We start from the raw sequence: 16,180 nt of genomic DNA, 5'->3' as shown, positions 1-16,180 counted from the left end.
ATAATGAAGAAGTTCCGAGTCCTGACAAAGAATCCAAAATGGAAGGCGATGACGTATACTGTTGTCAGTATAGAGCTGATGTGTACAGTCCTTTGTGAACCACAAGAAAAATAATATTCTGGAGTTTGAATTCCGAATAAAATTTAAATAAATGTCTTCGTCCAAGAATTCTGTATGAGTACTCAAATATTTCCAGGAAAAAGAATTAATCTTTTAGAATCCAAACAATTTGATTTAAAAATTAAATTGCAACTTCAACTGACATACCAGATACTTTCCAGTGTAAAGAGAAGCCCAGACTGATGAAATATCTCTATAAACAAAGATTATACAGTAAATGCAAAACAGATTCCTGGATGAGGTCACATGGCCACATTCTAGAATTATTTAGAAAATATCTCTCTGTCTAATGGCGTGTATCACAGTACAGCCATAATTTCACCACCGCCATTCACACACCAAAAATGAATTTTAAAAAAGTTGTTTACTTAACCCCCAATGAAGGCCAGGAACTAAGTCAAAAATAGAATGTTTCTATTATTAGGTATTTATGAGGAGATTCAGGTCAGACTGAAGGTTTTGGAAAATATTAAATTCCTTGTAAAATAAAATTACATTACATAAAAAAATTTGAAACTTACAGACAGGCAATTAAATTAAATCAAATATAAATTAAATCAAATATACATCACAGTTGCAAATGTCTTTAAGTTGCATAAAACTGATAAGCCAAAGAAAGTTGTTTTTGTAGAACAAAAATATCACAATGCAATAAAAAATGTCATTTTTATGAGGTTAAATGTGTGTGTGTATATATATATATATATATATATATATATATATATATATATATATAAAATTAAAATTTTGTTGTAGTAACTGATTATAATTATCAGTAAGTTGTGTGTAACTGATGATCGATTTTGAACTTCTAATTCCCATCACTAGTGATCATATTGAAAAGGTGACATACTTGGCATTTCCGATCTTATCAATAGTCGTATCAGATGTTAAAGCAGGCAGTTTAATCACACATCGAGGTTTAAAATTTGTTATCAGCAGAACTTGTACATCTCCAAGCAAACTGCTACCCAGGTGGCACTCATTTCTCTCAAAATGTCACCACTGCCACCAGCTTATTTCTGATAATTTCTTGCAGAGATGTACATTGTTCTTTCCTCATTTTTCATCCTTACAACAATTAAATAAATGTAACAAATATTTTATAGCCTTGATCCAGCAACTTTCTGCCAGAATTGAATGAAAAAATGAAGATGATAATCAAATCCGAGGGCAACACAATCTGTGCAGGTTATGTTCTTTACCCGTTTCGATGGAGAGGTGCTTGACCTCGAGTCATATGCTCTCATTATCATTCAGAAAGTTAACTTGATAAAGTTTAATGATATGTGTGTATGTAAACATTTATGTGTAACTTATGTATATACTGGCATGTGACTGTAGTTGGAGTACATACATTCAACATGCAAGTCTTTATAGTCCATTCTAATCAGAATCTGTACATGCTTCTCATCTGAGGTATGGAAACACTAATTATCAATATTATTAAAGATACGGAAGTCACTGATAGAGAGCAAGATAAACCAATGACAAAAAAAATAACACAAGATAATTTTTATCAAATATATTTTAATGAAATCAATGCAAAAGGCATCTAATAAATAGAATGCTGTATATACAATGACAAAAACTGAACTTCTTCCACTGCCTCATTCTAGATTAAAAAAACTCTCCTAAATTATTGTTATCGCACTAAAGACAGCTACAATATTCCTAATATGCATTTCCTCAATGTGAAATAGTTTAATGCATTAAAAGTACTGAACCTTTCAAGTTTACAGATTTCATACAGACACAAAGGCATACACGTGAATAACATCTAATGTCCCAACCTGCAGTGCAGTGCTATAGCAGGTCATGCAAAAGGAGTAAAATAAATGCACGTAAGACTTTGGCAGTTAAATATTAACGATACATACCATTTAATTTTGTGTGTGTGTGTATCTGATTAGACGTTGAACTTAGCTTTAACAATTTTTCTGTCATATTGCTACAATGTCTGCAGTGTGGCAGTTTATAGCGATGTCCAGCACTGGGGCATCATGTCGCAGACATGTAGGATGATGTCCCACCCAGTCACATTATCCCGACACTACGCCAACCAGTCCTAACACTAACCTCTTAATGCTGAGCGCCTAGCGAGGGAGCAGTTGGTACCATTTTTAGAAGTCTTTGGTATGATTCAACGAGGGTTCGAACCCATGACCTCCCGCATCCAGGTCAATTTTATGTAATTCTAGCTAAGTGGTATTATTTTTTTTTAACCATTAAACTATGGCCCTCAAATCCCTAAATAGCTTCAAAAATATATTCTTGCTCTGAAAAGAAGAAAAAAATGAACTAGTATACATTATATTCATTCCAAACAATTCATCTTGAGGAGATGCTTACAAAAAAAAAACCTGCCACAGGAAAATGTAATGATCAATCTTTCCATGTTAAATTAAACTGCACTGCAAAACAATGACAAAGCAACATGTAAAAAATAAGTGGTGACAAATCAAATTGTGGAAAAAAAATTGATGGGGCACATCACATACAAAAAATTACAATTACAGAGACATTTAATTGCACAGTTCACACTATTTTCTACAAAATTACTGGAATGCATAACAATGGCAAGTCCTACCTCCGATTCCTTTCATTTAGTATAAATAATATGACAGACACCAAACTATCCATCCCAGCCGTCTTAGAATTATGAGAATTTGATGTAAAACTAACGCTTGTCTCTCTATATGCAAGGAAACATCTCAAGTATCAAACGCGGTCAGTGATTCAGGATGAAACATTAGAGTTATCCACGGATGAATATGCTGTCTTTACCCGATAGTCACGTAACAGAACTGTTTCAGTGACTAAGTATATGCCTGACGCTGACCCCCGAATTTTGATGATAGTGTATGTAAAATGACCAAAAAGGACTTTAATCCTTCCAAAAGTCAGCCAACAATTAAATCGTTAGAAAACCCCATGCAAGTCAATCAGAAATTCAACATGAAATAAATCCTAATCTGTCTGCAAACGATTCCAATGGGGAAAAAAAGCCTATAAATGTACATTTTACCACTGAACTTGTGTTTATTAAGATAAAAACTATTTCTTAAATGAAAGGGGAATTTCTTCTGTAAATTTTTAGTTCTGCAGCAGACCTTACAACCCTTCTTGAAAATTGGAAAACATTTTGCTAATTTAGAAACATTTACCATCCACCAAGCTGAATACAGTTGGTACAACATGAAAATATTTAACAAATTCAGCAGATTCTACCAAACTGAAAAATGATGCAGCTTTGAATTATAAGAGCTTTGCCGATGTCATAATGGAATAATAGAAAATAAACTAAATTTACATATCAAAAAAATGCTTTACGTTTAATAAACCATTTACAAGCTCGATATTATTGAACTATGCGTCAAACATGCAATAGATGTCAAAAAATTAGTACAATTGTTTTATGAAAACAAAGAAATACTGCTAAATTGTATGCATCTAAGAGTGTCAGACAAATTACTCAAACAGTCGTCGTGATTCATCATACCAGTGTGCAAATTTATTCTCAACTGTGCTCTTTTAAAAACTGAAATTAAAAAGTTCACCTCAATTTACTAAGATTTGTACTAAAAAGTCTTTGGTGTTTCACTGCACAGCCACATAAAAGGTTATTTAGTGCATAGGCAATTAAAGAAAAGTGCACTGCCCAATGACATGCCACAGTTGATGACCAGAGCTGAGCTAGTCAAAGGATTCAAACTTGCACCCTTTCAGTTATGGGTTGAACATTCTAACCACTCAGCCAACAAGGCATTTCAATGAAGAAAGGCATTTATGAATAAAATATTGCAGCTCTCCTAACAATACATATATCTTTTCATGTCCAAGGTTTGACGCAATTTATCACGGTTGGATTCCATTTACTAAAATCGTCCTAAAAGACAAACTATCTGTTGAGCATATACTGCAAGGCAAGACCACAATTAAATTAAACACCATTCCAACATGAATGAATTAATCAGCAACTGCCATTGGCAAATCTTTTGACAATTCTGTGGCCCAAGTATTTTCATTAACAAAGTCCAACATTTTGATATTTCTTGCAATGTTTTTATCTAACACAGGACTCTTGGGACTTGGATTGTTGTGTCGTCTGATGTGTTTAGCCAAGTGGTCACTCCTAATGAATCGACGTTCACATAAGGGACAGACAAAGTTCTTTTCTCCTGTATGTGTACGCTTATGACGGGATAGCTCATCCGATCGAGCAAACTTTCTGTCGCAATCTTCCCAATCACAGACAAATGGCTTTTCTCCTGGAAAAGATGGAGATGATGTGAAAATATGAATAATTTATTGTTATATAAAGCATGTAGTCAACAAAGACTTTTTTTAAGATAACAAAAATACATGTTATGGTTGGCAATATTTCACTAATTTTGTTACATCAACAGCAGTCTCTCCTTGTTTACATGCTATACTAGGAGTTTCCTCCCTTACATGGAAACTAGTGCTAAAATTATTAGAAGGAAAGCAACTTTTTCTTTTGCAAGCATCACAAATCAACATTTGGAGTATTTTTTTATTAATAGCAAATATATACAAAAATGACAGTATTGACTGCCATGTTATAAAATCATAAATACACCTGAACCTATCATTTACAAGTGGTCTTTATGAGCATGTGGTTTTGAAGCACATCTGTATTATGTATAAAGAGGATTTATGGATACTGTTGTCATTTACTGATGGCCTTTTTATGTAGGTGGACACTGGCTGTTGTAGCAGCTATAAAAATACATAATTTATAAATATATCCATACCTATTCAAAAATGACTTTACCAAGAATAAGAAACTAATCATTCAGTTCTTTTACTGTACATACTATCCACTTCTTTTAGTGCTCCAAGATAAAATCCATTTCATATTCAAATGACAACTAGGCCAATTTGAAGTATAAACATTTCCAGTGATCATACAAATTTAAAAAATAAATAAAATACCTGTATGTGTTCTGTAATGTGCCTTTAGATGAGAACTTTTGAAATATGTCTTTCCACAATCTTTGTATGGGCACACATGATTTCGTCTCCTAGATGAATCAAAATTGGACTGGCTCTCTGTATTTATCCTAGAATTCTGGAATGATGGTGCTGGAGCTGGGGCAATGTGACACAGTCTGTCAGACACGTTATGACCTGTAAAATTCTGATTTATGGGCACAAATGGATAACTTGATGTGTTTTGATTTACAACAAATACTTGCACAACAGATGTTGTTGTTGGCAACTGCAAGACATTTGATGAAATGTTTGTCACCATTACTGGGTACTGCACTACACTGGTGTTCGCTGATGGTGCTCCTGTTAGTGGTTTAATTCCTAATATTTCTGAATTAATACTGGCAGTAGGCTGACATGGCTCCGTCTGAACAGTTACTTCAGACTGGATAGGACTATTAAAAGAAACTGCCTGGGATGAAATACTTGATGAAATGGTATGGGTTGAAGCTGTTGAAGTTGCCTCCCTCTGATTAGCAATTAATGGCCTCCTGACTGCAGTGTTGGGAACAATGACAGAAACAGCCTGACTTCGTGGTTTAATAATGGGTTCATTCTCTAAAGTTCCTTCAAGAAGGAGCTGTAAAAAAAGGGTGAATAATGAATTACAAGGATACCAAAATTCTACCAGGCTGAACTACTGAAACAAGAAAACTCCACATTATAAACATATCATCTGTAAATGTGTATCTGTACGCATTAAAATCTGCACTGTTGATATATTTTTAATGGAAAGGAATATTTTTCTTATAATAACAACAATAGAAATAGTGGTAAAAATAGCACAGGGCTGGTTTGGAATTAGGCGGGTGTTAGTTCACGCGCAATGGCTTCATGATTTAATTTAGCCACACGTGGACAGTATCTTAAACAATCATTCTGAACTACATCAAAATCTGCCCCCCAGATTAATTCTTAATGTAGATATTGTAAAGGCATCTTTTTCTTATTATAATAATAATAATAATAATAAGAGAAATGGAGGCAATAATAGATTATGGCAGGTTATGAATTAGGCTTATGTTATGTCATGCATAATGACCTCATGACTGAAAATAGATGTGGGACGTGTCTTAAACCCTACAAACACTGCAACATGGTGGCCATGTTTCAATAAGCTAAATGAAGACGATATTCTCAATGTGAAATTACCTTGTAGTTTTTTTTGTATGCACCGATATGGGTGGGGCAAAATAGTTCACAGAATACAAGGTATAGGGTCACAATGTGTACCTTCCAGTTTTGTGTTGTTTGTCCATTGGTAATATGGCTGAGCACATAGATAAATTCTGTTTATAGCAACAAGGTGAATTCATAACCTGCTCTACTGCAAATACTACACAATAAAGTTTCATTTTAATAAAGGTTATTAAAAGTTTAATTTAAGAATCCTGTTTAATATGCCTTACCTGCTTTGCTTCCGCAAGATTTCTAACTTTAATCCAAAAAGATCACTATGACATGTTTTATTTGTTTTTGTGATTTTCTATCAAATGGAACTATATGCAATATATATATAAAAAAACACTTTTGTCAAAAACAACAAGATCAGAAAACTTGAACAGTTTTTGTGTCTTTAGACTGTACTTCAAAGGCAGGATGAAAGCAAAATGAACATAAACTCTAAAAAGATGTACAATAAAGAGAATGGAAAGGTTGCCAATGTTTACGAAGAGTGACTTGGGGAATATTTTTTTTATAGCTTCCAGTAACAAGGGATCTAGTTTTGGGAGAATCATTAACAGTTTAAAAGATTAAAAGTTGGTTTGTCAAGGCAAATTGTAAATTTCAATCAGACAAATATATCTGCTACAACTTTTTTCATGGATAATGTAACACTGTGAAACATGGTACCGTATATACTCATGTATAAGCCAAATAATTTAGGGAAATATAAAGGCCTGGAAGAAGGGAGTTGGCTTATCTGAGGGCCAATGTCTAAACTTTACAGTTTTTAGGTCTTATTGTTGACTACTATAATGGCTATAAAACTTTCGACATGAAACAATAATTTTGTCTGTGTCCTACGACATAGGCATGTTAAAAAAAACATTCAGTGACCCGACAATTATTAAACTGTTGTAAAGTACTGTGATTGAGTTGTTATTATTTTGCATGTGCGTATTTTCTGATTTCTCCAACACAAAATTAAATAAATGTAAATACAGACTTCATAATTTGGGGCCGTTTGAGTTTACCTGGGAGACTCGGCTGAACTATAATATACAGCACTTACACAGTGCAAAGCATGCAGAGCGTCACTTAAATTCTTATTTATTCCCAAACATATTAGATTATAAGTGGGTTCACAAGTTAATGAGGGAGTGGTGTCTAATCATTAACTCTGTACATGGAAAACCTGGTCTCTCAAGACAGGTGACCTTTCATAGCAGTGGTCTCACAAGACAGGTTTTACTGTATAATAAAAGACAAAGTAAGTTAAGTCCAACTAAAGCTATACTACTATAGTTTGTAGAAAAGTATTGATATGGGCTGCCAAGTGTGAACAATATTCCTGAAAATTTGGCTTATCATTCTGATGTTAGTCTAAAAACTAGCACACTACATGTCATTATTTAGGCAGTACTAAAGCAACCTAAAAAATAAAAATATCAGGGAAGCGTCTTGCATTGTAGGACTAATGGTGACGTTCCCTATTTACCAAAGTGAATGCTTTACCTCCAAATTTGTCGACTGTCATATTCTTACAGCTCTGCTCGGAATGTATTGTTCCAAAAGAGGTGATGAGTTTTAAAAAAAACAACAAAAAACCTTATTATAATTTACATATGGAACCATAATGTACATGTCTGATATTACGAATTAATTTAATACACCACACCACCAACTAACCTGAGCCAATTTTGATCTTCTATTAACTCGACTTTCTGCAAGAAACTTCATTCTGGACTCAAATTTATCCTTATCCATGCTCTCTTGATTCACGATGCTGTTCAATGTTTGTGGTGAGCCTCCAGGTAAATATGCTGGACCACATTCTGTGGACATAAAGGAATCATTCGAGGCCTCATAGCTCGGTCTTGGGGGAGTTTTGCTGATGGAGAGTAATGTTTCCACTGCCTCCTGCTCAATCTTCTCGTCAATAATTGTCGAGTTCGAATCTTCTTGATGCATGCTATATCCCTGAAAAAATCAAATATTTTTTATTTACATATTAGTTCTCTAGCAGTTAATTTCTGCTCTACAGGCTTTTTATTTTTGAACAAAATGTCTGTTTCTAATTTGCTTGTAAATACTCTTGCCCACATTGCCTGATACAAATTCGAAGTTTAATACATGTATTGTTAATTCATATATATATATATATATATATATATATATACACACACACACAACAGTCACCTTGGAAAACATTTTAAACAATTTCATCAGCACTAACTAACATGACTTGCAGTTTATTGTAATATTTCACATAATAGTGTTAGTGGGACCGTTTCCAGCAAGTGCATTTCTCAATCCCAACGCTTGTACTGCAAAGCAGTACTTGGCCTAATGGCCAGTACTGTCTGCTTAAAAACAGTAACTGAACGGATTGCTGGAGCTAAACATTATGCAATCCAATTTATTTTACTGATGTTTACTTAATTGAAAATGGGGCAATTCGTTTTTCCTTTATTTATTCCACTCCCCTTTATCTACCCAAATGAACATCGAGGATGTCCTTGCACTATATCGGGACAGTCATAGCAACAGTTTGACCAACAAATTGATGTCCGCCTTTTTTTTTCTTGGTGCGACTGGTGGCGACAAGGTGTTCTCCCCCTTTTTTGTCCGACATGACTGGTGACGGACTATCACCAGATATGTCAGAAAATAAACTGGAGAACAACTTTTGTTCGTCTCGCAACCTTTCAACTTGGTTTTTTAATCTTCGTCATCACTCCAAAAAATGTGTGCCAATGGAACAAGATTCTAAAAGGCAGACAGTAATGGCTCTACGTATTTAAAAAAAAATAACAACCTAAATATGGAATTTATTTTAAAAATGTTAAACGTTATTTTTTAAAGAATAGTTATTACAATAGGACTAGTCCCCTTGTGTCATGTGCAATTTTTAAAAATTATTTTTTTACTCCAAATATTTGTGTACCTCTTGTGCAATACATTTTATAAATATATATTTTAATTCATAAAACAGTTGTAATGTGCCGTATCTGGAAAACATTGCTCTTAATAAACCATCTGCGTGACAAAAGCGGCAAGACGAATGACGGAAAGCGATTCAACAGTGTGTCAATATCTATCACGACCTAAGAGCATGTTGAGTGACGTGTGCACAGCCTTCTTCTCACACGAGAAGTGCATGATCAAAACACACAGGAAATTGGATAGAATGTTTACCTTCTATACCACATGTAAATAATAGCATAATAACGCAGTGCATGTGTAGGCAGGCGTGCAAGCTAGCACCAATACAAAAATAATTTTCAAAAATGTTAATGTAAAGGTTTGTTATTAAACATATGCAAATGAGGTCATGGTCAAAGGGAGATCATTCGTTTACATCGTGCTATTATCATGAACATAGCAAGGACCTAGTTTCTTATCATTTGTTAGACGTTGACGCGGATAACGTAAACCAGAATAAAAAAGGTTTTAAAATAATATTTAATATTGATATTTTGCGTATTATAAATAATGAAACTTGTTAAAACGGCCTTAAAATATAGCCATTATTTCCCCAACTACGTTTTAAACTCTAGCTACAAACCGGTGATGATAATAGTTAAATAATAATAATAAAAAAAAACTAATTATCAAGTCATCAATTCTAGCATAAAAAAATTTCATTTCATGAATAAAGATATTGGTTCTAGAAACTCAAAGAAGAAAAGCGAGCAAAATGTTCACGATGTTTCATGCTTCTTCTCTGGCTTACGTTTGGCCGTCGAACTCGATACGCTGTCTAAGAGTGAAATGAGAAGAAAGTCAAGAAAATGAGATAAAACAATTTTAAACTTACCTGCACCATTGAAGGCGGTGTTTCTGGCGGTGATGGCGGGTAGATACCGTTGCAAACTTGCATCTTGCCTGTGTTTTTTTAAATGAACCTGAAAATTGGTCAGTATATTGTTTCACACAAGGGTGTGTTCGAATCACAACAAACTTGGCCATGAAGGCGGGGACGGTTGCGCCTATCAAACAAGAGGTTACGATCATCGTAACCAATCAAATTCATCTGATCATGTGAACACCGTGTGCTGTGTGTATATTGAGCACGTGTTACGGTGATGAGAATATTATCATCAGGTAACGCTGTGTAGTACGAAAGGCCTTACGTTATATCTGAGAAAACAAGCCTTGATCACGTATAGGTAACGTGTATTGCATCAGACCTTTGTCACTAAATAAATACGAAAATATATATTTTCATACTGACGAGATAGTATCCCCCCACCCCAGCAATCAAAAGGCAACAAAAAGAAATGGTAAAATCCAGAAAAAGTGGGGGGAAAGTTATCTCCATTTTTCGCAGGAGTAAGTAGTGGCTACTATTTCTGCTCTTTTTAATACAAAATATTATTTTTATTATTATTATTATTATTATTATTCCCTTAATACAATACATACCCTTCCAACCTAAACTCCAAAAATGTAACCATTATAAGTGAGTAAAACAAAATCGTTCAAGACTACCCCCAAAATATTATATACGAGATAATCATCGTCGGTATTTCGATAGTCCGAAAGTTAAACTGCCCTAAGGTTCAGTAGTTTGAGGATGCGTTAGTCCGAAGGAAATGTTCAATGGCCCTAAGGCTCTGTTGTGCGAGGTATTTTGTCCGAATATTCAGTGGTTTTCAAAGAATGGTTAAATATTCTAGATATTGACTGTTCGAACAAATTAACCCGTTTTCAAATACTTTAAGACCAAAGAACCTTCGGACATGTGAACTATTTATAAAATTGTTCGGACTAATGAATCTACGGACCACTGAGCCCTCTGTCAAAAGCCTCTCATCTACGGGCGCCCGCAGTAATTTTTGCGGGGGGGGGGGGGGGAGTGAGTCACGGCCGGGAAAGTTAGTTGCGCAGTTCCGTGCGTAAGCAGTCTGAACTAAAGCTAATATTTACTAAGCGTTTTGAACAGGACCTTGTGACATATTTTCATCTTCATCTGCATGCTTAAACTTGTCGGAATATATATATATATATATATATATATATATATATATATATATTTGCAGTATGATTTCCGTGGGGAGGACACGTGACCCCCCTTGACCTAAGCTGCGGGCGCCAATGCTCTAATTTTCGATAGCCAAGGTTCTGATATGTTCAATCTATCTACGGATGTCTAGGGTTAATATCGGAACCTTAGCTAGCGAAGATGAAATCCTCTGGACTAACGAAACTTCCGACTTGTGAGCATTTCAACTTTTATATATCAAGTGAAGAACCTTAAGGTCAGAGAGTCTTTCGAACTATTGATTCTGTATTCTTCGAACTTGAGAACCATCGGAACATGGAACTTGGGGCTAAAATGTTCGTAATATAGAGAGCATCTCAGTGTCTGATTAAACTAGTTGGGGCCAGTAGCATATGATATAAAGGGGCACTAAATAAGAAAACACAAATATTAAAACACATCAATTTGTTTACTTGCATAGTAAAGTAATTGTATTTTTTCATTCACTATACAAACAGATAATACGACAAATATGTCTGACATTTCAGTAATAGTATTATTTACATGTAGGTAATTGATAGCTTGAAAGCATTTAGCGCGGGGCCCTTGAAAGTGCGTGACCATTTCATATGTTACTTTAGCTGCTAGGACTCTTGTACATAAATACTTTCAGACATAGGAACCTTCAGAACATCGGACAGATACATTTGAGGCATGTACAAAACACAGAGTCCGTTGCTAAGGGACCATCTTATATATGAACACCCACATTTGTCTTTCTTTCTGTGTGTAAATCTTGCCAAACAAGAGTTAGAAATTCGTGGCGGCATCCCAAAATGTATTTAATTTTTTGTTGTTGCATTTTTATATTGAAACTTTCTTTTAAACTCACTCATTCCAGTTTTGTATTATTTCTATTTAACTTTTTTAAATTCCCATCCTAGGACGTTCAATTAACCTATAATAATAATAATAATAATAATTTTGGTATTATTGTTATTATTATAACTGCCACCCTCATGTATGTATGTACCAGGCATTCCTAACATATTTTGTTAAAAATTAAATGGATTTTTAATTAGGGCATTTGTACCTATAAAGACATAATTGTATTGTCGATTAAGCAGCGCATTTTAAGCACACACACACATACACAGTGGGGTAACTAGGGTTGGTGTCACCCAGTGCAGTAACTCATGGTGTCACCCCATGGTCCTTCTTCCGCAACAGACCATACAGAATCCTTAATAATGTCATTTTGGTGCCAACCCCTCTGATGGTGTCGCCCAGTGTGGTCCGTACCCACACACTCCAGTGACGCCACTGCACACATTAGGTAATATTAAATACATTAATTCTTTGAAATAATAAATTGAACATATGTATTACCAGGAACACAACAATACACTGTATGAATTACATTCGTAATGATGTGTGACGTCCAAAATAGAGTCGTAAATAAAATTGGCATGCGCTTCTCCCACAAAATTATACGAATGTTAAAAATATTTTGGAGAGGGTTTTATATAAATTTTAAAATATTGGGATGACTGGGATAATAATGTATGTATGCATCTTTGTATGTATAAAGATTTGTATTAACTGTCTTCTGTTTATTTTTTACATTTGTTTTTCATTGTGTGCACCTGGCATTTGCGCTATAAATTTCATGTCATATCCTGATGTGGAATTCGGGACAGTAAATCACGTATGTGTTGTCACATCGCCCCACTTGCACGTGCAACAGATCCAGTAAGGATCGGTCTTGTCACTAGCTTTTGGTTCACTTGAGAATATACAATCTTATCCCAAGGGTGCGCTCTTATTCTAACGATGCATTTAAGGAGCAGAGGCATCACATGCAGGTAACATTATTTAATGACAGAGCAGGTGAGCCAAACAAATCGAGTCACATGAAGTATTGAAAAATGGTGGCGTGCTAATTTACAGGCCAAATCAGAAGGGATAAGGGGGGTATTAAACGGGCGTCCACCCCTAATGGGCCTCGAAAGGCATGTTTTAAAATAATAATAAAAACAAATCTGAAAATAGTAAATATACTTCATTATGCACTTAATTGTCTTTTAAATGTTTTAGTAAATTATAAATTTCAATATAACCAGGCCCCGGGCCTTTCTCAACGTCTGAAGGGACATGCTAAAGTTTGGACTGCATGATCAAAAACATTGTTAGTACAAGCGGCATAAGTTAGTAGCACAGGGTTTTGGTCATAATGCTTGGTAACAAAAAAAGCTGCGGGATGTCGTGGGTTCGACCCTCGACCGAGTCATACCAAAGACTTACAAAAATGGTACTAACAGCTTGGCGCTCATCATTAACAGGTTAGTGTTAGGACTGGCCGGCCTGGTGTCAGTATAATGTGACTGGATGGGACATCATGCTACATGTCTGTGGCTTGATGCCTCAGTCCCAGACATGGCTATAAACTGACACACTGCAGACATCGTAGCGATGACTGAAAATTTGTTAAACCTACGTTAAAAAAACCAAACACACACACACACACACACAGCTATGGCTAACTGCAAATAGCAAAAAACTACATATGCTATTCTAACTGCAAGTGGTCTAAAGCTCTCACCGTTCCAGATCACTACCATCTCACCGCTGTCTGCGTGGGTTCGAATCTAGGCTCGGCTAACGTTGGTATGTGAGAAAGCTTGCCAGTAGCTTCTCGTGGGTCGGTGGTTCTTCCCGGGATTTTCCAGGGTTCTTCCTCCACCAGTAATACTGGCCGCAATGTATAGTCTATCGTGTGCTGAAAATGGCGTTAAACCCTATAGCAACAACAGCAACAACTATCTGCAAGTACTTCTAAAGACTTACAGATGTACACAGCTGCAGCATGCAAGAGCACGAGGTTTCATTGTGTCAAGCAACCAACTAGCAATCAAGACTAAAATACTCATGCATATCTTAATATTTTTTTATAAACAGGGTTAATACGGTAAGTGCTGAGTGATGCAAGCTATTGGTGTTCAGTATCATGTTTTCCTTTATTCTTTATTGATCTGTGGGGGTGGTGATAAAGAAAGGAACATAGTCTGGGTTCAAGGTTTATTATTGCTGGTGCACCATAATCATTGGTGCTTAAGGTACTTGTCACAGAGGGGCCCCACGTGGTGGTCTAATGAATTCGTCTTTGCCGATCACTGCCGTCTCACCTCATTCCACGTGGGTTTGAGTCACGGGCTTGGCTGACGTGGGTATGTGAGAAAGCTTGCCAGTAGCTTCCCGTGGGTCATCCTCTACCAGTTATACTAGCTGCTCGCCGTGTATAGTGTATCTTACGGTGAGAAATGGCATTAAACTCAAAACAACAACTTGCTCACAGTTTCTGGTCTGGGTGCAGGTAAACCGAATTCTTTCGTTGTAAAATTATGGTTCACAGTTTTGTGGTTTGGGTGGCACCAAATACGTCTGGTCCATTGGTTCTACGATTAGTCATCTTGGTTGAACTGTTTGTTCCCAAGCAGAATACAAAGTTCTGTTCTTTGAATTTTACAAAAGGTGTGTAGTCTATACAAGGAATAAATTATCAATACTACAGGCACACTGATCATAAGTTGTTCGGTGCAGGTTTAGGCTATTCAACCCCCAACCCCCCCAAAGAAAGGAGTCCAAAACAAATATCTTTGCAAAACTCACAAAATAACAGCTCTGCTTGTGTTATTTTGTACATAGAAATTAGTTACTTAAGTTTAGCAATTTTACTATAACCACATCTAACATCGAGCTTGGATGAGCTACTGGGATCGAAATAGTATAATTCGAAATGCGCGCCATTGACAAAGACTGCAGAGTGACAAAGGTCGTGAACGCTGACATCCCGTTGTACCATTTACTATTCACCAATCAGAATTTAGCATCTGCGATGATCGGACAACAAAGAATTATTGTCCAATCAAAATCAAGCATCATACAGTCTATGTTGAGATTGAGGTCAAAGTGCAAACACGAGTACTCCATAACATAAAATACACGTTATAAAAATAATCCTGCAGATGTCCACACAAATAAAATGCTATATGTACAATACATTATACACTTAAGATGTAATCAGACAAACCGTTTGATAAAAAGTGCAACAAGTCAAAAAATACGTGTCTTAGAGCATCCGTGGACAACATGATAGCGGAAATACACAACATGTGCTCCACATGAATAAACGTTCAAATTACGCCTGCCGAAACAAGTCTGCTTATTTGTGAATGAACATTGGGCTATTTAAGTGTAACAATTACGTATTACAAATGCGGGCATTCATAATTGCTTAAAATAGCACACTTTATTGGGATAAAACGCATGTTACCATGGTGCACCCAACGAGAAATGCCATGCTGTAAACATGTTAAAACTAACGCGATGAAATAATTCAGATGAACCGGCATAACAATATGCATGAATTCTGTTCAGTAATGTATGTGTGCGTGTGTGTGTGTGTGTGTGTGTGTGTGTGTGTGTATATATATATATATATATAACGGAACGTCGCCACAATCATTGCTATACAATGCCCACTGAAGTTCTAAAACTGTAACTATAAAAATTGACAAGAGATTTAAGGGATGGACGGACGAACGGATGGAGGGATCGATCACCTTCATTTCCCGTTCTATCTCAGAAATGTGGTAATATTATGGTACTTTCCATCCATGCGCACAACGTACGCGATGTCACCAAACTCCTCCAACATAGTTAAATACAGAAATTTAAAAACTGTGATCATTAATAGTGTTCTGAAACACTTGGAAATTGTAATCCGTCGCTTCGGGCGCCGCTAAGAGGAGATACTCCAAAGGTTATACTAGGGCAAGGTGAACGAGGCAACCGCCTTGAGCCCCGCGCTAACTCGCAATGCAGTTTTGTTTG

At 35.8% G+C, this 16,180-nt stretch overlaps 1 protein-coding gene across 1 annotated transcript; it reads right to left on the bottom strand.

Annotated features, from left to right (window-relative positions):
* Positions 1-1,630: 1,630 nt before the first annotated feature.
* Positions 1,631-10,277, bottom strand: LOC149806901 (uncharacterized). Its single transcript, XM_089959380.1, has 4 exons — positions 10,121-10,277; positions 7,990-8,280; positions 5,080-5,716; positions 1,631-4,391 (listed from the first exon to the last, which is right to left on the bottom strand). Exons 1-4 carry the CDS (start codon positions 10,181-10,183, stop codon positions 4,090-4,092), a joined length of 1,293 nt encoding a protein of 430 aa, XP_089815506.1. The 5' UTR covers positions 10,184-10,277; the 3' UTR covers positions 1,631-4,089.
* Positions 10,278-16,180: the final 5,903 nt, after the last annotated feature.

The sequence above is a fragment of the Sinohyriopsis cumingii genome, chromosome 1 (genome assembly GCF_028554795.1).
Source record: "Sinohyriopsis cumingii isolate HCF-2022 chromosome 1, ASM2855479v2, whole genome shotgun sequence".
In the NCBI taxonomy this organism is placed as follows: domain Eukaryota; kingdom Metazoa; phylum Mollusca; class Bivalvia; order Unionida; family Unionidae; genus Sinohyriopsis; species Sinohyriopsis cumingii.
Note: the sequence above shows the minus strand (reverse complement) of the source record. Positions and strands in the feature narration are given on the sequence as shown.